A 27174-nucleotide genomic window follows, 5' to 3' on the forward strand; every position below is an offset into this window, starting at 1 on the left:
AAACCAGAAGTGGTGCTGTGACTCAAGTGGTAAAGTACTAACTTTGAGCTGAAGAGCTCAGGAACAGCATCCAGGCCCAGAATTCAAGCCCCACTGAGGACCACTCCCCACCCCAAAAAATCCTTTAAGCCAGGTGCTGGTGGCTCATGCCTAGCTACTCAGGAGGCTGAGATCTGAGGATCGCAGTTCCAAGCCAGCCCAGGCAGGAAAGTCCGTGAGCCATGAGATTCTTTTGTTGCTGTTGTTGGTCATGGGGCTTGAACTCTGGACCTGGGTGTTGTCCCTCAGCTCTTCAGCTCAAGGCTAGTGCTCTACCACTTGAGCAACGGTGCCACTTCCAGTTTTCTGGTGGGTAGCTAGGATCACAGGCGTGAGCCACCAGCACCCAGCCTGTGAGACCCTTATTTCCAATTAACCACCAGAAAACCAGAAGTGGTGGTGTGGTTCAAGTGCTAGAGCATTTGCCTTGAGCTGAATTGCTCAGGGACAGCTCCCAGACTCAGAGTTCAAGCTCCAGAACTGATCCCTCCCACCCACCCAAAAAAATCCCTTAAAAGACTAGAAATGTGGCTTAGTAATAGAGTACTTGCCTAGCATACATGAAGCGCTGAGTTCAATTCCTTAGTACCACAGAAACAGAAAAAGCCAGAAGTGGCGCTGTGGCTCAAATGGTAGAGTGCTAGCCTTGAGCAAAAGAAGCTTAGGGACAGTGCCCAGTACTTGAGTTCAAGCTCCAGGACTAGCAAAAAAAAAAAAATCCTTTAAAAATATTAGCTTTTGTGCCATTTTTTACAAACCGTATTCTCTGTGAATCCATTTTTCTCCCCCCACCCCACCGTCAATCAAGGGGTTTAACTTAGGGCCTGGGCACTGTCCCAGGCTAGCACTCTACCACTTTGAGCCACAGCACCACTTCCAGTTTTCTGGTAGTTCATCAGAAATAAGAGTCTCACAGACTTTCCTGCCCTGGCTGGCTTCACATTGCAATCCTCAGATCTCAGCTAGGATTATAGGCATGAGCCACTGGCACCTGGCTCTAAATTCATTTTTCTTTTTTCTTTTTTAATTTAATTTTATTATTTTTTTGTGAACATACTGTACAGAGGGGTTACAATTACATGGGCAGGATAATGCGTACATTTCTTATCAAGCATTGCAGCCTCCTCCTTTGTTTACCCTTTACATCCCTTCCCAGCTTCCCCCCACCTCCCCTCTAAATTCATTTTTCTTTGTTCCTCTCCAAGTGTTCATAAACAAGTAAGGCTTTTATCCTTCCCATTACCATACTGGGATTCCCAAGGTTACCTGGCAATCAGTGACTCTCTGCTGCCCTCCTGTGGCTTCTCCAGGAACCAGCATCCTCCTTTCCAGCTTTTCCATACCTCCTCCCAAACCAGGTTTGGTTCATTGTCCTTGGACAGTTAGGGAGGTTTAAATGATGAGTTATATAAGCATCCTCATAAAAGTTAGAAGCAGCAAATGGATAGATACCAGGGAGATTGTGAGGCTAAGCTCACAGGATGGTGTTGGGCTAGGCTTGAGTCCCTAGGCTGAGATGACTACATTCAGAGGCAGGCCTGCTATGTCCCTTTCTCTCTTCTTCACCTAGGATCGCTGGTTCTGGCGCCTACGCAATAACCGGGTGCAGGAGGGCTACCCCATGCAGATTGAGCAGTTCTGGAAAGGCCTGCCTGCCCGCATAGATGCAGCCTATGAAAGGGCTGATGGAAGATTTGTCTTCTTCAAAGGTAATGAAGTCTGTGCTATGAGACCTGAGACAGTTCCCTGTCCTTCTTGAGATGTCCTTTATCCACTCTAAACTGGAAGAGGTGGGGTGGGAAGCATATTTCCTCCAAGGGCCCTTCTATCCCTAACAGAAAGGCACAGGATTGCCTGACACTGTCACAGAGGAGAGAAGAAAAGGTCACGGGGGTTGAGCATAGGATGTAGATGTTTGGAACACATTGCCCAGGATCTGTGATTAGCCTCTGGCTTCTTGCTTCCAAGATCCACTGAGGCCAAAGACTGACATTCTGTAGGAAAAAGATGGCATCGAGTGATTTGGGAATCCTGATCCTGAGCTTCTCTTGCCCACAGGTGATAAGTACTGGGTATTTAAGGAGGTCACAGTGGAACCTGGGTACCCCCACAGCCTGGGGGAGCTGGGCAGTTGCTTACCCCGTGAAGGCATCGACACGGCTCTGCGTTGGGAACCTGTGGGCAAGACCTACTTTTTCAAAGGCGAGCGGTACTGGCGCTACAGCGAGGAGCGGCGAGCCACAGACCCTGGCTACCCCAAGCCCATCACTGTGTGGAAGGGCATCCCACAGGCCCCCCAAGGGGCCTTCATCAGCAAGGAAGGATGTACGTAAGGGGCCAGTGAGGCGGGGGAGGGGGGAGCTCATTTTATATACCCCAGATATACTCTCAGGATACCCAGTGTAAGAAATTCAGCCTGCTGGCTGACAGCTGTCCCTGTTGTCCTTGTTCACACAGCAAATTAACTAGCTTTCCAGCTACCAAGGCACACATTTTCACCTGCAGGAATGACTCACAATTGAGATGTTTTTGTGGTCTGAGTTCATTCCTTTAAAACAGTGGTCCTCTGCTGTTCTCTAAGAGCTCCGTGGTAGTCAGATCTGAAAAGTAATGATGAATAAGGGGTTGCCCAAAGGTTCTTATTTTCAGGGCTTGAGACAGACAGCTGGAGAGTACAGCTTTAAAAAAAATTATGAGATATTTCTTAAGCTCTTCCTGGAAGAAGGTTGGCAAAGGTACTCATAATCTGTCTCCCTACCTACCAGACTAGGGGCTTCTCTCAATAGGAGGGGTCAGATCTTCCTAGGTGCAGAAGAGGCATCCATAATTGTTGATCGGGTCAAAAGCAGACTCTGAAGCTGAAGGATAGCTTAGGATGGAGCAAGCACAAGGCACAAGGCCCTGAGTTCCAACTCCAGTGCTACAAAAAACAAGTGAACAGGGCTGGGAAGTTGGCTCAGTGGTAGAGCACTTGCCTTGCATGCATGAGGTACCACATAAGCAGAAAAAGCCAGAAGTGGTGCTGTCACTCAAGTGGTAGGGACTAGCCTTGAGCTGAAGAGCTGAGGGACAGTGCCCAGGCCCAGAGTTCAGCCTCCAAGACCAAAAAAAAAAAAAAAAAAAAAACCCAAAAAGACGAACGAACAACAACAACAAAAAAGCAGACCCTAGAGCCAGGGTAGGTGGGTTCACACAGATTATCCACACCACTTTCTATGAATTTTGGAAAAGCAGTTTTTTCAGTATCCTCTATAAAATGGAGATAATAATGGCATTTGCCTTAATATAATGTCTTTGTAAGGATGCCTGCACATGTCTACACTATGTAAGTTTTAACTTTTTTTTTTTAAACAGCAGCACCTTCTTCTTGGGTTTATGTAAAATGACAGGATTCACTCACTCACTCCACAATAATGGCTGAGAACCATTTTGTATGGAAGAAGGGATTAGGATATAGCAGTGAACAAGATTTGTGTAGTTCTCATAGCATCAGAAAACAAAGCAGCAATAAAAGCTAGGAGGAGAATAAATACTGTAGATAGCAAGAGGATGTCACATTAGAGACCACTGTCAAGCTCACTACTTCTAAAGCCAATGGCCACAGGGGACAGCAGTTGTCAGCTTGTTTGTGTACCTGATGGTTTAAACATGTGATCTTCCTTTTTGAAGAGCCTTAGAGACAGGTGACATCAAGGACCTTGGCCAATGAAATTCCCTTCCAAGGTAAAAGCCAACCAATGAGGAGAGCCTGAGAGCTGTTTTCCTATCTCTGGACCGCTCAGGCTGTTGCTGAGGGCCTAGGAATAGCTGGCTACCTAGGAAATGACTTGGCAGACCTGCCCAACTTTTCCTTCCAGCCTTTCCCATTTCTTCCTAGAAGGGCCCAAAGACCCTGCACCTGTGTTGCACTATGTGCCAAGTCAAAAATAGTTCATAATTGTGGAGAGATAGTGTCTGTGGTCAACAGAAGAAATCTTGCTCCCTTGGCTCAGGCAGCCCTGGAGCGCAGAGTGGAAGGCTTGATCTGGCCCTCATGAAACAGAGCTGTCTCTAGGCTGAGAATGGTCCTGTCTGGGCAGCACAAATTGAACCATTTCCCAGTTCTACTTAAATTTCCTCTGTGGTTTCCCACCACCTATGAGCTGATGGGTCCCCTTCTCTGTAGCTTGTTGTTGACTCCACAGTGCAACCAACCACCCTACTTCCACAGTTCCAACAGTGCACTCCCTCTGCCTCACATGCCACCCATCCCTCAGAGTTCCCCTCCCACACACTGCCACAGCACCCTATACCCTTGTCCTGACCCTGAACGGTGCCAGCAAGTGCTTTGGACAGGTGATGCTGAGCTCTATTTCTGCAGATTACACCTACTTCTACAAGGGTCGGGACTACTGGAAGTTTGACAACCAGAAACTGAGCGTAGAGCCAGGCTACCCACGCAACATCCTGCGTGACTGGATGGGCTGCAATCAGAAGGAGGTGGAGCGGCGCAAAGAGCGGCGGCTACCCCAGGATGATGTGGGCATCATGGTGACCATCAATGACGTACCAGGCTCTGTGAATGCTGTGGCAGTGGTCATCCCCTGCATTCTGTCTCTCTGCATCCTGGTGCTCGTCTACACTATCTTCCAGTTCAAGAACAAAGCAGGCCCTCAGCCTGTCACCTACTATAAGCGGCCAGTCCAGGAGTGGGTATGAGTAGCCCAGAGCCCTCTCTGTCCACTTGGTCCGGCTATCCAGGCCCTTCCTCACCAGGGTCTGAGGGGCAGCTCTGGCCACTGCCCACTGGGTCCAGCAGGCCCCTAGGCCAGGGTCGTACAGCTGAAGCGGTGGGTGCATTGGTCTAGGCTGAGTGTGGGTTAGGGAGTGCTGGTGGCTGTGCCCCAGGGTGGGTGTCTGGCACCCAGTGGCCAGCCTTCTGCCCTGGGTCCACTCCCTCAAGAGAACAGGCCAGGCCCCATCAGAAGGCAGGGACCATACCAGGAGGAGCCCCTATGGTCACTGTACCCTGTGGTATCACTGTACCACAGCTCTGGTCCTGGCTAGGACCCAATACCTTCTGTGGCAAGCCAGCACTAGCTCACATCCCCCAACTGGGAGATGCCACTAGTCCCCCGTCACCTTCTGCCAACACCTGCTGGTCAGATGTCCCTCTACCTTTACCCCCACTGTCCTCCAAGGCTACAGGACCCCTGCTGCCAACGTGGTGGGCAACAAGCCTGGGTTTCTCCTGCTGGCAAATAGCAGATCCTTCAGGAACCCTGCTCCACTTGTCAAGTTTCCTCTGAGACCCAGGATTTAAGGTCACATGCTGCAGGAGGGGCGGTGACCTGGCTGGGTCTAACCAGGACCCAGATGTCATATCGTGAATATTTAAATGTCCTGTCACTACTGTTTAAAGTCCCATTTTGCAAAGGCTGCTTAAGGCTTTAGATGAATTAGAGGTGATTGTCTTAGTGATGAGGCCAGTGTGGCGGTGGCCTTCCCCCAGGTGATAAGGACCAAGGTGCTGCTAAGGTTATGCTAGCATCCCAGAATTAGCTGGGGTCCTCTCATGAGGCTCAAGAACTGGGGCAGGAACTGACCCCGTTTCCAGAGGCTGATCCAAGTTCGTGGTCATCCTCCATGCCCCTCTCCATTAACCCTGCCCCCAGCCCTGCTCCATCCAGCCTGTTGCTTGTGGCCTGACTAGTTAGGTGAAAGAGAGATGGCTCTAGAGATGACCACCACAGTCATGGCCTTGGGAGTACGGTGCAGCCTTCTGATGTACTCAATGCCCACATCTCCAGCAACCCTGAGGCAACTCAATCTCTCAGCCAGAAGCAGTGTTTATGCTATGATCTTGGCTCTGGCAATCTAGCTTACTGGGTTCATCTTCATGCATTGGTTCTTAGGAAAAGGGTACCCCAACTGGTAGCAGCCCCAAATCTAGGGGCCTCCCTTTTTTACTTTCTTGGACCCACTCTTCACTTCTGGCAGGAGTTGCTAGGGCTCCGCTTGACTTGCTCCAGTCTAGCAGAGGCAGCCCCGCTTGTCACTGAGAAGCCCTAGGCAAGACCAAAGGGTGCAGTGATGACCACTGGCTCTCTGCCAAAGCCAAAAAGCAGTGTCAGGCAGTCTTCAGGGTGCTGGCAGGGTCTCAGATGCCACCCTTACCCTCTGAGCCTGCATGGGTCTTGTCCCTACCCTGTGGCCTCTGAACTCTAGGTTGGCTTAGTCTGTAGCAAAGACAGGGACTCTTGCTGCCCTGGGAACTGTCTCAAGTAAAATCTCTTGTCCCAGAGGCTCCCATGTGAGTTCCACTGTGTCCCCTGTTATCATCATTGTTTTTTCTCATTTTGGCCAAGGGCAGGCTCCCTGGGGCAGGCGGGGAACAACTGCAGAGATATTAGTGATTCATAGGTTTGTACAGCGTTTTATACTTTGCAAAGCACTTTATTAGCTCACACCTGTCTACTCACATGGAACTCATGTAGCCCCTGGGAAGCCAAGGGTAACTTTTATCATGCCCTCAGATGAAGCACAGAGAGGTTATTACCTGCTTGGACCATCCAGTGGGATGGCTAGGTCTTATGTCTCATCTGTGGACCTCTCTAGATCAGTGTCTCCTCTATCCATCTCTTCCTGGCCTCCCTCCCTGCCTCTTCCTGGTTCCTCTCCACTCCTCAGGTTGGTGCTCTCACTTCTTGAAGGCTCTAGGCTCCCCAGGCTCCCCTATTGGCTTCCTGGTACAAGGCCAGCTGAGAAAGAGCAGGAGATGGAGGCAGGCAGCCCACGCTGCAGATGTGAGGGATGCAGGGGCAGGCCCAGAGCGGGCTCAGCCTAGCGGCTTCCAATCACGGATTCTCCTGCCTGTGGTCATCCGTTTGTCCACCGCCCCAGGTCAGGGCAGTCAGAGAGGGGCAGAGCGCTGGGGGGCCCTAGAGCCCAGCCCCCTCAGCCTGGGGAACATCACATTTCTGTGTCGGTCACATTTTAAACTGATCAGCCTTTGTATAATGTTTTTTAAATCATTTCTAAATAAAACAAAAATACACAGAGTGTCATTTCCCTGGGGTATGAGAACAAAGAGCGGGTTCTAAGAGAAGGTTTAATTCAGGGGGACGAGGGGGCTTCGGGGTACCTTCGAGTTGCCCCAGATGCATCATCTGCCACATCACTCAGACATCCTCCGATGGGGAGCAGCCGCGTTAAGTAAAGACGTCTCTAAGTCACTGCATGTGGCATCGGGACCTGGCCCGCAGGCAGGGGCTCAGTTCTAGCAGTGAGGGTCCGACAGGCCTCAGGCTCTTCCCAGAAAGCCTGGCCTGGATCTAGCTCCGTACAGCTGGAGAGCGGGGTGGTGAACACGGAGAGCTGCGTGTGGCGCAGGCTAGCAATGAAGCTCAGGGTTGGTCGCGTGCAGATGGAGCCGTAAACCTGAGGCAGCTCTGCGGGAACTTCCAGTCCCCAGGACCCTGTCTCCCGGCGCCAGCGTAGAGGGTCTAGGAAACACGCGTGGGGAGGATTAAAGGGCGGGCGGCAGGCAGCTCACGTGCTCCAGGGCGGCCGCGTCAGTACCAGGAGGTGCAGACGATGAGGAAGCGCACGTCCTCCAGCGGCCCCCACGGGCCGGGCTCGGGCTGGGGCCCCGGCCCTGCCGGGGGAGAGGGCGGGGGCTGCGCCTGCTCGGGGGCGCCCTGGCCTCCGCTCAGTTGAGCGCCCATGGTCTGCCGGATGGGAAGACCGTCTGCTCCGCTTCAGCAACAGCTTAACCCGCTGCCAGCCCCCCCTCACCTCTGGCCCGCCAGCCGATCAGCGGCGTACCACTGGAGATCACGTGGAGCCCCACGCTAACGTGATGGCGTCATCCCACCGTGGAGCCCAGGGGCGGGAGCACAATGCTAGGGACCAATCCCGCCCAACTGCTCCAAGGCTCCGCCCACATACTGCCCAGGTACTTAGGACACACGCCAGCTTCAGGACTCCCAGCACTTTAAGAAGACAACAATGGCCCCATCCACCTTAGGTCACAGAAGAATGCACTGAGGCAGAGATGCCCAACACTTACGGGGACCTCCTGTCTCGGGTAGGAAGTAAGTGGAAAAACTGGGCGCTGGCGGCTCACACCTATAATCCTAGCTGCTCAGGAGGCTGACACCTGAGGATCACTGTTCAAAGCCAGCTCAGGCAGGAAAATCCCAGAGACTATGGCCAATTAAACCACCAGAAAACTAGAAGTGGCGCAGTGGCTCAGCGGTAGAGTGCTAGCCTTGCGCAAAAGCCCATGACCAACCTCCTCCCCAGCCCCCTCAAAAAAGTGGAAAGATTATCATCCTCTTGAGAAAACCAGGACAGAAGTTGGGTGAAAAGTGTGAGAACTATGGTGAAAGGTGCTTCTTCCTCTTGCTCTGGAAGTCCCATCCCTGATGAGGGAGAGGGCTGGTGATGACAACCCCACACAGCTTTCCCAGGACCTTGGAACAGTTGGGGGTTGGGGAAGAGTTTACACAAGGTTGAGGCCCACAAACAACACACTTGGAAAGGTTGAGAGGTATTTAATACCCTTTAATGGGGTGGCAAAAGCCAGCAGAACTCTCATCTAGGAGCCACAGGGACTGACGAGCCAGCATGACCTGGCAGGTTTCTGAGTAACAAGATTCAAGAGATGGCACAAGTGAAGAAGGGCTGGGCGCTCAGTCACTCAGTTCCATTGACTTCTCTGCCACACCTCCCTGCCAGCATCTGGTATAGACTAGCCAAGGCAAGAATAGACAGCCAAAGTCCAGATGCAGGCACTGGCAGAACAGCATAAAAGGTGACTCATGTGAGGCTGCAGAGAGAAAAAGGGGCTTTGTCAGTATGTTTCACAGGGCACACCTCGCCGCACCCCCTAAACCTTTGTTCTAGAACAGCCCAGAAGGTACACACTCAGCCTCACCTAATCCTGTTCAAGTTCCAGATGTGTCTACAACCTATGCCACAGTCCAGCAGAGAAAAAATACTTCTTCCTGAAGGGTGCGGTGGCTCTAACTTGTAATGCTAGCTACTCAAGATGCAGAAGTCTAGAGAATCTCACTTCAAAGCCAGCCGAGGTGAAACATTCTCAAGATGCTACCTCTCAATCGAAATCTCAACTACTTGGGAAGTATAAACAGCTTGTACACATACTTGAAACCCTATTTGAACAGTTTTATAAAGCAAAAAGGTCTGGGAGAATGCTTAAATGATGATATACCTGCATAGCAAGTACAAAAACATGAGTTAAAATCTTACTAACCCCCCTAAAGAAAATAATTCTCTATGCACTCAGATGGGCCACTTTATTCAACAGTTTATTCATAAACTAGAGCTTCAGCTGTGTGGGGTGACTCACATCTGTAATCCTAGCTACTCAGGAAGCCGAGATCTGAAGATGGAGGTTAAAAGCCAGCCTGGGCAGAAAATTCCAAGAGGCTCTAATTAATTGGCAAAAAGCCCAAGAGTGGAGGTATGGATCGAATGGTAGAACACCAACCTTAAGTAAAAAAGCCAAGCAAGAGCTCTAGGACTTGAGTTCAAGCCTTAGTGCTGGTAATGCAGGTGTGCACACAGGTACAAGACACACATACACTGATCAGAGCCATAGAATGTTGGCAAAAAGGGCAAGGATGCTCAGAGAAAATGGCATGCCCAACTACAAGTGGCCAGGCTGGGGCCAAAAGTTTGGCCCCTTTTCCAGAACGCTCCTTTATTAATGTTAATATAAAAGGCCACAAATACAAGGCTAGACTAGAAGACAGATCTACTCTCTAGGATTAAATGAAAACATTCTTAATGTAGTTGATAATCATCATCTTAACTCTGAGTAATAAACTTCTTAGTTGCCTATCTGGCATCTTCATCATGAAGTTCATGGGCACTACAAACAAAGCACAGCCCAACCAGAGGCTGGTGAGTATTTGCCTCCTTCTCAATATCCATCTAATTTTACAAGTAAAGACTACCAGAAAATGCTGTACAGTCATTGTGGGTAACTAGCAATTCTGCCTGATTTTAGTGACACTTCCTCAAGTTTTACTGTTAAATACAGTGTTTTATTACAGTTTTAGGAGCTATTATCAGGTTTCAGAAACTTGAGGAATGTTTGTTCTTTAAAATGATTAGGACAGGGAGGATGGGAAGGGATGGGAAGGGTAAACAAAGGAGGAGGCTACAATGCTTGATAAGAAACGTACTCACTATCTTGCCCATGTAATTGTAACCCCTCTGTACGGTGTTTTCACAATAAAAAAAAATAAAAATTAAAAATTAAAAAAAAAATGATTAGGACATTTCAAAATCTCTAGGGTTAAGGATCAATTTTTGTTTTTAACTCAGAAATATTCAGATTGCAATTTTGTTGAAGTATTCACCTTCCACCATTCAAGACTAAGTAGTCTCCACATTTTTCCTAGCCAACAGTCCATGTCTATCTGATACAGACATAAACTGTAAAAACATGGTCAATGATAAAATAAGACATAGCATAGGAAAAGTTTGCCTACAGAACTGAGTGTTTCAAAATGAAGATGAGCAGACCCACAAGAAACGTTTGCTGGCTTTGTCCTATCACTACTTAGCAGCTGCTTAACCTAGGCTGCATCTTCTTCCCCTGCCCTCAAAAGCAAAATGAGCCCCTACAATGGCCCCAGGTACCTGTCAATGAGGGAATCCCGCATGCTGGTGGCAATGGTGCTCGGCTGGGCTTCATTCAGCTTGAAGACACTCTCAACCACGGACAGCTCAGTGCTGGTTGTGTCCAGGCCGCAGAAGGCACACCAATCATTCACTACCATCCCCGCAGCAATCACCTCGCTCCCTCGGTTCACAGTGCCCGCCTGTCAAAGGATGGGCTCAGCATGGCACCAGGCACCAACAGCCAAATTCTTGCCTCCCCAGTGAGGACTCTTCTCCCAGAAGTCTGCTCCCTGGCCTGCAGCTCCAATCCCAAAGTAAAATAGATAATAATGACCCAGACCTGCAAACAGATCTGCCTCGGCAGGAGATGGGGTTCAGAGAACAGGAATGCTTACCACAAGGGGGACCTGAAGAAGAGAGGATAGCTCATCCTGGTCTTCAATTGAAGTTTTGGGGTGCACCAGTCCTCCTTGATTGCTGAAGACACAGTAGCTTCCTACTAGCACCTGGTCAGCAACTGTCTGTCTGAAGACTTCCACCTTGAGTACATCAGCCAGAATTTCTTCTGTCTCCTGTTAGCCAAAGGTACTGTGCTCAGGGCCTAGAACACTTTAGCCAAAACTACTCAAGAGTTTGGCTTCTGGGCCCTTATTTCTCCACTACATACCTGCATATGGAAGCTTCTCTCAGACTGGGGAGGATACAGCTTACAGTAGACCAGCTAGGGAGCCTCTAACACCTAGGCATGCCCAGAACATCTAGAGGCTGGCCTACATTGGCTGCCTTTTCTCCTCTATACTATATCTCCCTCCCCCCCTCCCCCCACTCCAGTTCAACTGTAATCATCTATACTAGATGAGCCAATCTCCCAACCCTAAGGGATTAACGTCTATCCCATCTTATGATTACTAACCATACTACAAAGGCCTTATTAGTATTATTTCTACAAGTATGTGAAGTTGAGAGAGCCAAGATAGAAAAAGAAACTAATTCTTGCCTCAGGGAAAGAACCAGTGGCTAACCCCTAATAAGGCTGGTTGTGTGACTCTTGGGCCAAGTGGGGCTGCCTCACCCTGTCCAGGTCTGGGTGAACCAAGGCCACATAGTCATTGCAGGTGGTAACATTGCCCAGAGCTGAGAGCCGCTCCTCCACCCGTCGGATCTGCACTGAGTCTGGTAGGCAGTTGCGAATGTGCTGCAATTCCTGGTCAGTGGTATTGTTGGGTACCAGGAGTCCGTGCCTGTTCCCTGGAGAGATCCAAATTGGAAGATGGGGGCAAAGACAAACCACGAACATAAAAGTTGCTTTTTGGGCTGTAAGGGACACCCTTATGAGGATATCACTACCCAGCCCAACCCAGTTCACCTGGCTTCCCTAGGATAGTTTTAAACTCAGATCCCAGCCCTCCAACTCAAACCAAGGGAACCAGGGACTCCCTGGGAAAACTTTAGTGGTCCAGGAATCTATCCCAATAAGCCTTGTCCTTTCCACCATCATCAACGAGGGATGACAGGGGAATTGAAGCAGGACTAACAGAAAGGTTCTTGGCATTATAATTTTATCTTTCTACTTAAAAATCCAGCTAGCAGTACGCACCTCCCTTTTTAAAGACTGTCAATACCAAGTGTTGGCAATATATGGAGGAAATGAAACATTCATATGATCTGATCAGTGTAAATTGGCCAACCACTGCAGATAGCTGGCATCTAGACCTACTACAGTGAACATCATCTCACTGCTAGGTATTATATATCTAATGGAAATACAAACATATGTCCATATTTACACAGCATCAATATTCCAAAAAGACCAAATGGAAAACTGCCCAAATGTCTATTTTCATTAGAATGGAAGAATACACTGTGGTATCCTTACACAAAAAAATTACCTGCATTATATAATAACATGTGGCAACTAAACTTCTTTAAGCCACAATTCTAAACCTGTGAAAGGACCAGGCTAAAATCTCCCTTATGTCAGAATTTGCTTCAAGGCTTCTGAACATGATTTGTTGTTGATATCAGGGTGTTTTTAGTGAGTCAGAAAATACATAGGGCCACCATAGATTAAAAAAAAACAAACCAACCTCACTCATGTAACTGTAACCCTCTGTATAGTATCTCTACAATAAAAAAAATTAAAAAAAAAAAAAAAAAAAACAAACCAAAAAACAAGAAATTAAGCTGGGTGCTGATGGCTCATGCTTGTAATCCTAAACTCTTCAGGAGAATGAGCTCTGCGGATCACAACTCAAAGCCAGCTTGGGCAAAACAGTCTGTGCAACTCTTATCTCCAAAAAACTATCCCCCAAAAAGCCAGGAATGGAACTGTAGAGCTAGTGTTGGGGGTGGGGAGAGCTGAAGGGCAGGCAGTGCCAGGCCGAGTTCAAATCCAAGGACAAGCAACCAAAAAAATTAATTGGAGGGGGAGGGGAATTTCTATATGACCCCAATATGCAAAACTAAGAAACAAGGGGTAGCAGTAATGATACACAGATTAAAGAAAGTACCCAAAACCAGAGTCAACAGTGCTTTAAGAGGTTAGGAAGTGGGGACGCCTCTCAGAGATGTGGTAAAGTGAATTTAAGACTTAAATGTAGCTAAATAGAGCCGGGGGCCAGTGGCTCACGCCTGTAATCCTAGCTACTCATGAGACTGAGATGTGAGGATTGCAGTTCAAAGCCAGCCCGGGCAGGTAAGTCCGTGGGACTCTTATCTCTAATAAACCACTCAGAAAACTGGAAGTGGAGCTGTGGCTCAAAGTAGTAGAGCACAAACTTTGAGCTGAAGAGCTGAGAGTTAGTGACCAGAGTTCAAACCCCACGACCAACCAAAAAAAAAAAAAAAAAAAAAAGCTGAACAGGATAACCCAGAATCTTAGTCCCACAGATGCAGAAACAAATGCTCAGAAGGAGGAAGCAATGTGACTCCTGGGAGACGAGATGCAAATCCTCCTCCACCCAAGGTGTGGAACTTGGTGAGTCTCAACAGCCAAACGAGCTCAATTCCCATCTCCCAGTGGCGTTTCGAAAGAGGAGTGTGGTCCAGAGTGAAAATGCTTAATTCACAACTACTCCCGGGCTGAGCGAGCGACCTTTGCCAAAGAGGTTGCGACAGTCTCCACAATCAACGGGAGGCAGTCAAGGAAAGCCTGGAAATCCCCGGCCACGCCCGCTTCCTTTCCACCAGTGTGATTAACGAGTAACGAGAGATGTGCGGCCCTCGCCCGCGTCGTCCTCCGTCGGCCTTACCCACACACATGCGCCCGATGATGCGGCAGCCCGCGATGGACGCGTGCACCACGGGGACGGTATCGGAGAGCTCGCCCTCGAACACACTGTGGGGACAGGGACTCGGTGGTCACCGGCCGGGAGCCCAACCCCGACACCCGGCCCCCCGCCCGCCTCCACTGGCCACACCTGTAGAAGTTCTCCGATCCTCCGATAGCCACCAGGCAGTAGGAGTTGGTGAGCTTGGCAAAGCATCCGATCTCACAGTTGTTCTCGAACGACGCTCGGACCGCCATGTGGGACGCCTAGGGGCCGCGCGACCGGGACTTCGGGGAGAGCAGATTCTCACCGGGACGCCGGGCCCCCGGCCTCGGCCTCAGGCCCCGCCCCGCCCCGCCCCTCCCTCAGACCTCGGGCCCCGCCCACTGCATCCCGCCGGGGTCGCGGGTCCAGAACCCTCCCGCCCCTACCTCTCCCGCAACCTCAGGTTCCGGAACTGACCCTCGTGGCCCCACTCACCTGTTCTCCAAGGGGCCTCAACTTCCACACGCCGCAACTACTTCTCGCCCTCCAAACTGGTTTCCGTTTCCGCCTCGGTCCACAGGGTCTTCCGGGAGAGCCCGGCGTGTCCAACTACGCATGCGGCCACTCTAGCTCAACCTTCTGAGGGCTCTATGGTGGCCTAAGGCTCGGCCGCCGCCCCGCCCTGCCCCGCCCCCTCCAGGCCCCGCCCCTCCCGGCCCCGCCCCGCCTGGCCCCGCCCTTAGCATTCTTGCCTTGTTTGTTCGCTCATTCATTCGTTGAAGGGCTTTGTAACTGGGAGGTGTAATCCTCCCACGCCCGTGGCTGGTCAAATCACAGATGTATGGGGAGGGAGGGAGGGAGGGAGAGAGAGAGAGAGAGAGAGAGAGAGAGCGAGAGCGAGAGAGAGAGAGGGGGGGGGGAGGGGGAGGGGGAGGGGCCTGGGATGACTCAACTGGGATTAGGGGCGGGTGTAGATGGACCAGATTGAGAAAGAGGATAAATCCAGCTTTGTTGTGAAAACAGAAATCCCTGATCTGAAGCAGAGGCGGGAGTGAAGGGCTGAGGATTGAAATTTGGGACTCATGCCTGAGGCAAACAAGAACCAGGATGAAAAGGTTGGAGAAGCAGAGGAAAACAGGCTGAAGAAAGTATAGGAGAGAAGAACGAGGGATGAAGCAGGATTCTAGGATCCTGCTCAGAGGGGAAGAGGTCCAGAGTGAGTAAGGATGTGGGAATGATTGGCTTCCCATCTCTCCACAATGTGTTTTGCCACGCACACTCCATCACTCACTTTCTGTACCCCGGATAGTGGTGTTGGCCAAGGTCATTTCAGGGATGGAGTGAATTTGGCCTACCTTTTGCAGAATCTGCGAACTGTTTAGGGAGTCTCAGGATGTCACCGGGAGCAGAAGGGGCTTGGAACCCCTGACCTCAAGCCTTCCTTGAAACCATACTCTCTGCTCCTAGAGACCTGCTGTAATCAGCTTGATAATTCCCCTCCCAGCCCCAATCTGCAGTTGGTTTCAAAATACATTGGACTGCTATTGGGTCTAGCCATAACTGCCTTTATTGATTTTTATTATGTATATGGTGCCAGAAAAGTGACAAACTCAGAAAGAAAAAAAAAAAAAAGCCCACAACCCAAGACAGCATGTGCTTCAAGAGACACTCAGCAATGATGTGTGTGTGTGTGTGTGTGTGTGTGTGTGCACACTATGTTCGTCCTCCCTAGTTTACCCACTCTCTCTCCACTAAGCACTCTTCTCAGTTCCATTTGTCAACACCTTCTCTGATCCTTCAAGGCTTGGTTTAATGGCTTTCTCCTGTAAGCACTTTCCTGACCACTCCATCATCTCCATGACCTCTGCCCCTCTGCCCTCAGATTCAGCTCTGTCTTATTCTCAAGTGGTTTATGCTTTCAAACCTTATCTCCCAAGCCTATGGCTTGTCCAGGACAGGACTGAGAACACAGCTTAGTTGCAAGCAGATAGTTGTGTATATGTGTTGGGTCATGTGCATATTTTTAGTTTATGAATCCTAGAGGAGTCTATAGTTGCACTGAATACCTGTGTTTGTGTACCCATTTAGCCAGGTGACATTTAGCGATTACCTGAAGTCGTGAGTTAATCACCGGGGCTTGGGCATACCTACTATTTGCATCTATGAATATACAATTGGTGATGTGTGCCCTGTCAGTAATGTGTATATTATAGAGACATTTGGGAGCATCTGCTAATATTTTCATATCTATGTAATCTTTAGAGTTGGGGATACAGTCTGGCAGAGATCTCTACCATTTTTCCTGGCCCTGCCTCTCTGTAAACCAGGCAAATTCTCTGGGCCTCAGTTGCTACATTTATAAAAACAAAGGATAATATCTATTTTTCTATAATATATACCAACAAGAGGGCCATCTCATAGCATGATGTAAGGATGAAGGATGCTAGAATAACTTCTGTGAAGTGTCCAGCTCAGTGGCACACAGTAGGCACACAATAGTTCTGATTTCCTTTTCCTGATAACATTGTATGTGTGTGTACGCACACAACGTGTGTGTGCATGCACATGCACTTGTAATCATATAAGAATCTTGGGACCAGGGAGTGTCTGCCCTGGTATTCTAGATGCCTCCCCTCTTCTCCCTACGCTATTCTGGCTTCACATTCCCACCTCAGAGTGTGAGGCGTGAGCAAGTCAAGTCTCAATGAATGAAAGAAGGATCTGTCCTTGATGGCAGCAGGGCTAGGACTCAAATCGACTTCGGAGCAGCTTGAACTTGGACTTGTTGTACTTAGTGATAAGGTCTAGTTTGCTGTGGCCCAGAGTCATCCGTTTCTCAGGTGCAAACAGGTCATTACTACTACCATTGTGATTGCCACCTGTGGGACCTGCGGGAAGGCCGGGCTCAGGCCCCTGCCTGGCACCCTGCAGGTGATGGTACTTGGTGATGAGGTCCAGTTTGCTGTGGCCCAGAGTCCGCCGCTTCTCATCCCCAGTGCCGGCTCCAACCATGGGAGCAGGGCCTGGCCCTGGCAGAACACTGGGTCCAGGCCCCTCACTCCGGAATGGGCCAAACTTGGTGATGAGGTCCAGCTGACTGTGGCCAAGGGTCTGCCGTCGCTCATCTAGACCTTGCTTGTGAGGCCTGGCTGAGGAGTTGGCTTCTGGAGGTATTTTGGAGCCCTGAGCCTTAGGGTACTGTGTCTGGAAGTCCAACTGACTGCAGCTATGATTTGGTGACTGCCTTCTATCCTCTGAGCCTGGACCAGCAGGTCTGAGGGAACTTGACTCAGCAGCAACACCAGCTCCCTTGCCTGGAGACAGGAGATCCAGGTGGCTGTAGCTCCGGCTCAGGGACAACCGCCTGCCATCTGGGACTTGCTCACTAGGTCGTACAGAACTTGAGTTGGGAGTAACCTCAGAATCAGTTCCTCCTGTTTCTCGGGCTCTAGCAAAGGGGACAAGGAGGTCCAGCTGACCATGGCTCTGACTCAGAGAAGCCTTCTTCTCCTCTACTGTCTCTAGGGCTGTGCCAAATGCCCAGCGGCCTCGTGGGAGGTTGGGCTCCTGGCTCCCTGGGAGCCCATTCTCTGGGAGCTGTGACAGGGCTGGGGCCCCCCGAGAGAAGTGGAGAAGGGGTCGGGGACAAGGGAGAAGAGGTGACCTCATTGCTGCGGTTGAAGAAGTGGCACTACTGTGGTTGAGGGCAGGGGAAGACTGGGACCAGGGGGATGCTCCCAGCTTGCCCAGGTTAGCCCTATAGGGCCCAGGATGGGAGCCTTGGTTAGGGTCTGACAGCTGGCGATGCAGAGAGGGCTGGCCACCAGCTTCCCGGCGGGCAGGGCCTGGTGATGAGGATCCCATACCCTTGTCACTGCAGCCACCACCTCCTGGTAGAGCCAGGTAGGAGGAACGGCCCATGAGAGGTGAGCACTTGACACTGCTGAAGCTGGTGCCGGAGGGCGAGGAACACGTGGGACTAGGGTTACCAGGCCCCAAGGTCAGGGCCACTGGGGGAGGGTGTCGTGCGTGGGGAGACAGTAGATCCTCGTTGCCACTGAAACCCTCCACAGGCTGGGACTCGGCATACAGACAGCGGAACTCGCGGTCAAAGTCCTCCACGATGCGCCCCCTCAGCTGCATCACCATGCTGGTATGGGCCTGGCTGCAAAGCCAGGTGAAGCTGAGGATAGAAGAGAAGGGGTCACAAGTCCAAAGTGTAGTGCCTGGGGCCGGCAGGAGGGCAGGGTTAGAAATGGGCCAAGAATCCATCAACACTCATGGTGAAGGGGCAGAGCTCTGACCCCAGAGTCTCCAGGTCCTGACCTGATCTGAATGCTTGGGCACATGCTTGCCCCACCTCAAGTTCCCCACTTCCCCATCTGTAAAGTAAATCAAGATTGAGACATCCCAAAGTCTCTTCATGTCCCACATGCAACAGTTACTTCCTAAGCTAAGGGAATTCAAAGGCATCTTCCACCACAGTGGCCACCTCCAAGCCCAACTTACTCCCATACCCACCTGAACCCTGCCTGGTACCTTAGCACACAGAAGGTGCTTGGGACATGTTTTTGTTTCTTGGTGCTTTTTTTTTTTTGCCAATCCTGGGGCTTGAACTCAGGGCCTTGACACTGTCCCTGAGCTTGTTTGCTCAAGGCTAGCACTCTACCACTTGAGCCATAGAGCCACTTCTGGCTTTTTCTGTGTATGTGGTACTGAGGAATCCAACCAGGGTAAGCACTCGACCACTGAGCCACCTTCCCAGCCCCCTGGGACATGTTTGAAGGGACGGATAGAGAAACATTCAGAGCAGTCATATGTGAAATGCCCACACCAGTCCGTGGCACAGCGTAGGCCCCTCTCCCACTCATTTGCTTACCTGTAGCTGCCCGCCACCACCTGCTCACAGTCGACGATGATAAACTTCTCCAGGGCCTGCCCTGTGAAGCGGCGGCCTGCCTTGCTGCAGTACGTGTCCCCACACGTGCTTCGCACACGCATGTTCTGGGCCAAGGGTGGACAGAAGTTGAGAGGGTCATGTTCAGACACTGGAGCTCAAGCCATGTGTATGCCCCAAGGAGCCTGTGACCTCAAACAGCTAAGAGAACCCAGTGTGCCATTTCCAACAATTCCCCCAGTGCTCACTGAAGACTACCAACGGGTCTTTCTGCCTTCCTGATTCCCTGCCCTTGGCCCGCACTGACCGGCAAGTGCCCCCCATTGAGGTCCATCTTGTAGCACATCTCCAAGAAGTGCCGTAAGTGCTCTTGAGCCAGAAGGAGGTAGACAGGGACGCCACGCCGGCTGGAGGCCTCCATGAGATCACACAGCAGCTCCATGTCGGTGAATATGTCCATCACCACAGCCACCACCTGGGAGAGGGACAGAGAGCTCAGCACGTGCCAGCTTCTAGGCAAAATGTGGGACTGAAAACTCAGAGGCCACAACCTGCAGGAACATGTGCCCACAATGGGATGGTAGCAATGCCGAGTCCGGAGTTCTTCACTTGGATACGAGTGAAGAATGGACAGCCTTGCGGCTGGGAAGGTGGCTCAGTGGTAGAGCGCTTGCCTTGCATGCATGAGGCCCTAGGTTCGATTCCTCAGCACCACATAAGCAGAAAAAGCTGGAAGTGGCGCTGTGGCTCAAGTGACAGAGTGCTCACTTTGAGCTGAAGAGCTGAGGGACAGCCCCCAGGCCCAGAGTTCAGCCCCACGACTGACCAAAAAAAAAAAAAAAAACAAGATAGTCTTGAATCCCTGGTGGTTTGAAAGTCTGTGTGTGTGTGTGTGTGTGTGTGTGTGTGTGTGTGTGTGTGTGTGTGTGTGTGTGTGTGTGTGTGTGTGTGTGTGTGTGTGTGTGTGTGTGTGTGGACAGTTTGTCATCAAATTGTCAAAGATGTCTGCATCAACTATGTGAGTCCAGAGCCCTACTCTACACTGAGGTTCAGAGAGGGGAGGAGTAAGAGGCAGAGTCCAGGCCTGGGATTCCAGGGGGGTTCCTCATGCTCATCCCATTAGTTTCAGCCCTGGCTCTGACCTAAGGACTATTTGTGTGAGGCTCCCTTCCCAAGGGAAAGAGCTTCAAGCAAAGCCTGGGTCCTCCGGGGCTTTGCCATGCTGCCTTGGTTGGCCTGTGAAGCTGTGAAGGGTTGACATGACGCACGTCTCCCTGACTTTCACCATTCTAAGTGGAACCAAGCTTTTTTTTTTTTTTTTTGTTAGTCGTGGGGCCTGAACTCTGGGCCTGGGCGCTGTCCCTCAGCTCTTCAGCTCAAGGCTAGCATAGCACCCTACCACTTGAGCCACAGCGCCACTTCTGGCTTTTTCTGCTTATGTGGTGCTGAGGAATCGAACCCAGGGCCTCATGCATGCAAGGCAAGCGCTCTACCACTGAGCCACCTTCCCAGCCCTGGAACCAAGTTTTCTACTCAGCTGCAGGCTAGGGTTGCGCCCCTCCCCCCACAAGGCCCATATCAGTTCTACTATCCAAACACTTGCCTCTCCAGTCGCCCTTTCTTCCCATTGCATATATTTGCTAAAGGTTCCCTCCTGAGAAGGGCCTGAAGGCTTGGGGGGACATACAGAACTCAGCACTGCAGCTATGGAAGGAACAAGAGAGAACTGGATTCAAACCCAAACGCTACCACTTCCTAGAGCTAAGGTCTTGGGGGAGTGGCTTTGCTTCCAGGAGCCTCATCCGCTACATGGAGAGTGACAGCTATATCTCAGAGTTACAGGGAATTATATGTGAAAATGCTGAACATACAGCAGAAGCTCAATACATATACCTTCCTGCTGCCTTCTCAGTAAATGAAGACATTGGGCAACAGGGAGAGGAAGTAGTTAAGGTCACTCTGGGCCTCGTGATAGCCCAGTGCAAGAGCCTGGCTCCTAGCCCAGGGGCAGAAGGATCTAAATGGGGAAGAACAGGGAAGGCACCAGGGATGTCCTAACCATGGCACAGGTTCGGGCCAGGAATGGGGGAAGGGGCAGGACAGGCAGGAAAGATCAAAGGGAGACAGTGAGGACAACAACCCCACTAATTACCCCATTCCCGATGCCAATCGCGCCAGCGCTCCCCCGCCCGGGGTATAGGCAGGCTTGCCAGCGAGGCTGTGGAGGGAGCAGCAGGATCGTGGCATCCTGGGCTCTTGGTCTCTGCAGCAGGCCATTCCTATCTCAGATTCTACCAGAGGCCATTGTGTCTGTTCCCCCTGTCTCTCGAGCAGGGCTCAGAGGATCATCGTGGAGGTGTACTGCCTGGAGCCTTCCCAGGCATGTCCATCTACACGCTCTCATGATCGCTTCTCTTCCCCTTGAGCCCAGAAGCTTCTGCTTCATTCCTTGGTGCAAGGCTAAGCCCTTAGCCCTCCAGGTCCTGCAGAAGCCTATGCATCAGCCCTGATTCAGGTCCAGCTGAAGATGCAGCACAGGATAGTGAGGGATAGCCAGGAATAAGGGCCAGCAGAAGGAGGCCGAGCCTAGGGCTCAAAGTCTGAGTCAGAGAACTCCTTCCCTCTCTGAGAGTATAACCAGGTGACTTCCCGGGGGGCAATTCTCAGCCTCTTCCTGGCGTTGGTTTCCTCCTTTGTAAGTCAAGGAGGTAGCTCAGATGTTAAGTTTTCCTTGAGAGCCTTCTATGGATAACTAATATAAGCTAATAAGCTGGGAGCCGGTGGCTCACGCCTGTAATCCTAGCTACTCAGGAGGCTGAGATCTGAAGATCGTGGTTCAAAGCCAGCCTGGGCAGGAAAGTCTGTGAGACACTCAACTCCAATAAATCACCAGAAAACCAGAAGTGGCACTGTGGTGCACTCACCTTGAGCTGAAGAGCTTGAGGGGCAGCGCCCAGGCCCAGAGTTCAAGCCCCATTATAGACAAAAATTAATATATATATGCTAATAAAAACGTCCTTAATTTGGGGCTCATAAAATTTAGAGAATCTGAGGAAGGTTATGGATTCCTTCCTAAGAAAAATGCATATGGACCCTTCCCTTCAATTCACCCAATTCCATATGCATTGTCAGCAGTGGTATGGAGTCCTGGAGGTGCATGCATGCTCTTTACCTGTATATTCTTGCCTGCTGAGGCGTGAGAAGGGGAATAAAAGACTCTCTGTCTTAGCAGCTTGTGACCTAAGAGGTCAGAGCTGTCCCAGTTCTGCCATGGAGGTCTTTTGAGCTTGTCCCTATTTCCTCCCTGAACCCCATTCCCCACATCCGTGAAATGAACGGACCAGACCCTTACCGTGCGGGCCTGGCTGAAGAGGAAACGCAGCAGGTCTTTGATGCTCTTGGCTTTGTCCCTCTGGAAGTGGACCACAGCCTGGGTGGGGCTGAAGCCTGTGGCCTGTGGAACCTCAGGCCAGCCCAGGTCTAGGTCTGGGGGATCTACATCAGAAACCATGGGAAAGTAGGTTCCTGAGGTGACTTCAGAGAGCAGGCTGAGGCGGTCAGGTCCTGAGGCCTCTGGTCCGGGGGCCTCGCTGAGCTCAGGCGCTCCACGCACATGACTGGTCATGTAGGCCATGTCCAGGGCGCTCAAGAAGGGCAGCTCCCGTTCCTCAGAGATGACCCGTAGGTAAGCAGCCTCACCCCGCTCCAGAAGGGCATCCGCGGCCAGCCGAGCTGCCTCGCTGTGCTGCAACACCAGCGGTGAGCTTTCCCGCCACCAAGGCCTCTTCAGCTCCTCCACCCGGCCCCGTAGCGGCCCTGCCATGCCCTGGGCCTCCAAGTGCCTGCACCTTGAGTGCCTCACCCGCCAGTAGACTCCATGACCTGCCCCTGGCTTGGCGGCAGCAGGAAGAAGATTCCGGCACAACCACAGCCTGCCTGTGTGTGGCAGGGCCCCCAACTCGTTTCCTCCCTAAGTTAGAGCCACGCTCCGCCCCATCGCCCCTGGCCTCGGGAACCTGTCAGGTCAGCCTCACCTGTCTGCCTGTTGTTGGGACTCGCCTGCCCAGGGAAGCCGCAGGGCCAGGTCCTGAGTGCACACTGCTTCCTCCTACCTTTCTCCTCCCAGCCCAGGCAACACACACCCATCCCACCGGGCTCCTAGCAAGCCTGCAACCCCAACTTTCTAGGGACCAGGAGAGGCAGACCAGGGTGCTGGGCCTGCTCAGAGTCACAAAAGCATGCATACTGCACAATCGAATGATTCAAGACACCCAGATGCACTACTGGGCACTGGTGGCTCACATCTGCAATCGTAGGTACTCAGGAAGCTAGATCAGAGGATCCTTATTTGAAGCCATCCTGGGTATACAAACCAGGGACTCTATATCACCAAGTAACCAATAAATAGAAGTGGAGTTGTGGCTCAAGTGGTAGAGTGCCAGCCTTGAGCAAAAGAAACCACAATACTGGCACACACACACACACACACACACACACACACACACACACACACACACACACACACACACACACAAAAGCAGATAGTATGACTGACACATGACCAATATGCAGACAGTCTACAGGGTGACTGACCCATGCAGACCAAACTATTATCAGCTGACCCAAACACTATAATGCAGAGTTGGCCATAACCCCACATTTGGCCTCTGCTTCTCTGCTCCTCCACTTCGAGATCAGTGCTGAAGGCCCCCAGCCCCACCCTCGCTTCTTCTCTGAGCCTCTTATCAAGGGCCTGGTGTAGATGTGCTCACCTTGTTCCCCAGAATGGCCAGGACACATTGGAATGCACATCCCCCAGGCTCCACCCCTAGACTGAGCCAGAAGGTGTGGGGGTGACCTTTTATGCAAGTCCTGCATGCTCCCCCATGCACAGGGCTAAGAGAACTATAGCCCACCCCTCAGATATCATGTTCCAGATGGCTGCATTTCCAACATCTTCAAGGGTGCTCTTGGCCTGGTAGGAGCTAACTCCAGATCTCATTCTATCCTATAGGGCTGAATACTAAATGGTTCAAGTGGGAAAGGTGATTTCAGAGGTGGGCAGATACACAGCAGGATCAGAAGAAAATAGGACAGGCATGTATGTCCACAGTCTCACAGTTTGACAGTGTGGGGTGTGATCACAGGAGGATGGAGGGTTTGTTCTAGAGAAGAGTTGGCAGTTGGGGTGGGGTAGTACCAATGGTAATCACCTTTCTACATAGGATGGGGAAGAGAGCAGAGGACCTAATGCCCCCCACCTATCTCTCTCACCTTGTTCAGTTCATTTGCATTGCGATTGTCCCAGATCCTCACAGGTGGTTCTGGGACAGCACAGCATTGAATGGCATGAGAGGTAAGACACAGATGCAGGGAGCCCCAAGGAAGACATAAGGGAGCCACAGGGGCTGAAATTACTCTATCCTATTCCAGAGTACAGGGACAGAAACTAGGTCTTTTCTGTAGGAGTAGGGAGGCTACAGGAGTGGTGGAGAGTTGGGTAAACAAAGCCAGACTGTGGGAGGCGGATGAGCTGTGGGGCAGCAGAAGTGGCAAGGCCCTCATTAGGGCCTTATCTCCAAACTTGTTTGAAGGGGAGAAATAAGGTCTTATCTGAGTTGAAGAAGGGCTTCCCTGGTAGAGAAGCAGGTATGTTTTGTGTTGCTCAGTTGTGTTTGTCACTGTTGTGTATGCCAACCTTATGGTACATATTTTGGCTCTGTGTCTTATTTTAATTCTGGTAATCACTTGCAATGTTTTTCATTTAATCATCTGGAATGTTTTTCAGTGACATTAAGCACATTTAGACCACCACCACTTACCGGCAGAACTCTTCATCTTAGAAAACTAAAACTACCTACCAGGCACTGTGTCAAAATTTCCTTCCAAGGCCAAATAATATTCCCCTGTATTTTGTATATCCACTAGTGGACATTTGAACTGTTTCCATTTTTTGCTCTTATAAATAATGCTAGTAGAACATAGATATACAAAATTAGCTCTGTCTGTTCTCATTTGTATGCAATACATTTTTGTAAGATAAAAAGAATCACATTTTGTAAGTTTTAAAATCATTAGCAAGCCAGGCGCTGGTGGCTCATGCCTGTAATCCTAGCTGCTTAGGAAGCTGACATCTGAGGAACATGGTTCAAAGCCAGCCCAGGCAAGAAAGTCCATGAGACTCTTATCTCCAATTAACGATGAGAAAGCAAGAAGTGGTAGAGCGCTCACTTTGAGCTAAAGAGCGCCTAGGCTCAGAGTTTGAGCCCCACAACCAACCAAATAAAAAAATCATTAGGGGCTGGGAATGTGGCTTCGTGGTAGAGTGCTTGCTCAGCATGCATGAAGCCCTGGGTTCAATTCCTCAGTACCACACACAAAGAAAAAGCTGCAAGTAGCACTGTGGCTGAGGGACAGTGCCCAGGCTCTGAGTTCAAGCCCCAGGACTGACAAAAAAAATCATTATCCAATGCATATTCTACAAAATTAAGAAGAGTGAGGGAAAGGGTAGGTAGGGGAGGGATGGGGGGAACATTGAAAGGGATAACACTGAGATATTTTATACTCATAAACTGCTTTGTTACATGGCAACTCTTTTGTACAACTACCTGAAGATAAATCAAAAACTGACCATTTCCTAAGTTTCAATTAAATCTACATTGTGTACATACATACATCTGCAGAGCTGCACCTGTGCTGGGCTGTATGTGTACATACTGTCGGTGACATTTGTGTGCCTGCTAGGCTGTGTGTGAGCACAGGCCGCCTGTGGAGGTGTTTGTGTGCTGAGTCTGGCTCTGGCCTGTGACTCTGGTCTCCAGTATTGAGTGTATGTACAGGGAGCTCCATGGAGAGGGTCAAGTGTGGAAGGACTGAGTGGAGGGGACGAGGGTCCCAGGAGTTCCTGACATCATGGCAATAATAGTCCCACCAGAACTGCAGGACTGGCTTCTTGCGGCTGAGTAGATAAAGGGCATTGAGAAGGCAGACAGGTGGATCCTGACCTTGGAGCTGGGCTTTGGGGTGCTGGCCCAGGGTGATGGGCAGACGCAAGCCCGGCCCCTGGCTGCAGTGCAGTGGGGCATAGGCCCCTTAATGATTGTTATTAAGAGGAAGGAAAATATTTCCCTGTCCAGAGGGTGTGTCAGGCGCCTACCGGGCATTGCTGGGCCTTGCTAGGGGCCATTTAGCCTTGTCTGTTGTCTAGCCCAAGCTGAGTGGCGCCTGGGCAGGTGTCTGTTGTGTGGAGGTGATGGGAGCTGAGGCTGGTGCAAGCACTTGCAGCTGCAAGTTGCTCTAATGTTACACTGTCCCTCACTTTCAATGTGGCATCTCAGGGCCAGGGACAGCCAGAGTGCACCCAGCGCCCTGATCCAAGAGCTAGAGAGACAAAGGGACATGTGGTAAGAAGTCCCAAGACTAGCTTGAGCTAGATAGTAAAGATGAGGAAGATTTTGTTGTTGTTGAGCATGGTGGTACTGCTTGTAATTCCAATACTCAGGAGGCTGAAGCAGAAAGAGCTCAACTTGGAGTCTAGATGGGGTTACACATTATGATCTTGTCTAAAAACACCAAGATGAGCCAGGTGCTAGTGCCTCACACCTGTAATCCTAGCTACTCAGGAGGCCGAGATCTGCTAACTCAGCAGCTGGAAGCCAGCCCAGGCAGGGAAGTCTATGTGACTCTTATCTCCAATTAACCACCAGCATCTGAAGTAGCACTGTGGCTCAAAGTGGTAGACTGTAGTGTTGAACAAAAAAGCTCAGGAACAGTGCCCAGGCTCCCAGTTCAAGCCTCAGGACCGACCCCCACCCCCCCAAAAAAGAAAAACTCACAAAGATGAGGAAACGCAGAGTAGAATGGCAAGCAGGGTATTATAGGATGGAGGAAGAAAGCCAGGATGCTGTAGAAGGAAGATGGGGCCTGAGATGTAGGGCAACACGCTGGTAGGAAGGCCCTTGGAGCCGAAGGGCCTTGCTATGCATGATGATACAGAAGTTGGGAAGGTTCCAAAACAGTGTTTTAGGATAGCAGGAAGCAGCCTCAAGGGGAAGAGTGGCCCAAAGCGCCAGCCTCCCAGAAGCAGCTCCAATGAGTGACTCACTGTTTACAGAGAACCACATAGGTCTTCAGGAGGCCACTATTCAGAGTTCTCTTATCCTGAGATTCCTGCACCCTCTCCCCTCTCCCCCCCAGGGCTTGGGACCCAGTGACTACAGTTGTGCCACTGGACTGAATCAGAGCCTCCTGGTTGGAACAATGGTTCTGCTACTTAATGAAGGAGGTCAAGTCCTCTGAATCACAGGAGTTGCATCTCTAAAGTTTTCATTCAGTTGTAATAATTGT

General features: G+C 50.8%; 4 protein-coding genes across 5 annotated transcripts in view; 1 reads left to right on the forward strand and 3 right to left on the reverse strand.

Moving 5' to 3' along the window:
* Positions 1–7011, forward strand: part of Mmp24 (matrix metallopeptidase 24) — a 51950-nt gene extending 44939 nt beyond the window's left edge. For both annotated transcript variants that reach the window (XM_070007140.1, XM_070007141.1), the window contains exons 7-9: positions 1610–1748; positions 2098–2364; positions 4400–7011. In XM_070007140.1, the coding sequence (XP_069863241.1) occupies positions 1610–1748; positions 2098–2364; positions 4400–4737 (744 nt within the window). In that variant the 3' untranslated portion in view covers positions 4738–7011. The remainder of the gene's footprint in view (positions 1–1609; positions 1749–2097; positions 2365–4399) is intronic.
* Positions 7012–7096: 85 nt separating this feature from the next.
* On the reverse strand, positions 7097–7745 carry Mmp24os (MMP24 opposite strand). The gene has a single exon (XM_070007142.1). It carries the CDS (start codon positions 7743–7745, stop codon positions 7593–7595), a length of 153 nt encoding a protein of 50 aa, XP_069863243.1. The 3' UTR covers positions 7097–7592.
* An 820-nt stretch (positions 7746–8565) lies between these two features.
* Eif6 (eukaryotic translation initiation factor 6) lies at positions 8566–14556 on the reverse strand. Its single transcript, XM_070007143.1, has 7 exons — positions 14427–14556; positions 14097–14233; positions 13929–14014; positions 11750–11925; positions 11073–11249; positions 10696–10877; positions 8566–8851 (listed from the first exon to the last, which is right to left on the reverse strand). Exons 2-7 carry the CDS (start codon positions 14201–14203, stop codon positions 8842–8844), a joined length of 738 nt encoding a protein of 245 aa, XP_069863244.1. The 5' UTR covers positions 14204–14233; positions 14427–14556; the 3' UTR covers positions 8566–8841.
* A 1374-nt stretch (positions 14557–15930) lies between these two features.
* On the reverse strand, positions 15931–22654 carry Fam83c (family with sequence similarity 83 member C). The gene is made up of 4 exons (XM_070007827.1): positions 22181–22654; positions 19136–19303; positions 18811–18935; positions 15931–18114 (listed from the first exon to the last, which is right to left on the reverse strand). The coding sequence occupies exons 1-4, from the start codon at positions 22649–22651 to the stop codon at positions 16674–16676; spliced, it is 2205 nt and encodes a 734-aa protein (XP_069863928.1). The 5' UTR covers positions 22652–22654; the 3' UTR covers positions 15931–16673.
* Positions 22655–27174: the final 4520 nt, after the last annotated feature.

Source organism: Dipodomys merriami, unplaced genomic scaffold (genome assembly GCF_024711535.1).
Source record: "Dipodomys merriami isolate MVZ:Mamm:240054 unplaced genomic scaffold, mDipMer1.0.p SCAF_7, whole genome shotgun sequence".
Lineage (NCBI taxonomy): Eukaryota > Metazoa > Chordata > Mammalia > Rodentia > Heteromyidae > Dipodomys > Dipodomys merriami.

What these genes read in the sequence shown, in the direction of transcription:
- Fam83c (XM_070007827.1), bottom strand. Translation starts at nt 22,651, where the DNA reads ATGGCAGGGCCGCTACGGGGCCGGGTGGAGGAGCTGAAGAGGCCTTGG. An exon ending in TCTTCAGCCAGGCCCGCACG is followed by an intron (nt 19,304 to 22,180) that starts GTAAGGGTCTGG and finishes TCCCTCTCCCAG; the next exon opens with GTGGTGGCTGTGGTGATGGA. An exon ending in GTGGTGGCGGGCAGCTACAG is followed by an intron (nt 18,115 to 18,810) that starts GTAAGCAAATGA and finishes TTCTATCCTCAG; the next exon opens with CTTCACCTGGCTTTGCAGCC.
- Mmp24os (XM_070007142.1), bottom strand. Translation starts at nt 7,745, where the DNA reads ATGGGCGCTCAACTGAGCGGAGGCCAGGGCGCCCCCGAGCAGGCGCAG.
- Eif6 (XM_070007143.1), bottom strand. Translation starts at nt 14,203, where the DNA reads ATGGCGGTCCGAGCGTCGTTCGAGAACAACTGTGAGATCGGATGCTTT. An exon ending in GGATCGGAGAACTTCTACAG is followed by an intron (nt 14,015 to 14,096) that starts GTGTGGCCAGTG and finishes CTGTCCCCACAG; the next exon opens with TGTGTTCGAGGGCGAGCTCT. An exon ending in TTCACCCAGACCTGGACAGG is followed by an intron (nt 11,250 to 11,749) that starts GTGAGGCAGCCC and finishes TTTGGCTAACAG; the next exon opens with GAGACAGAAGAAATTCTGGC.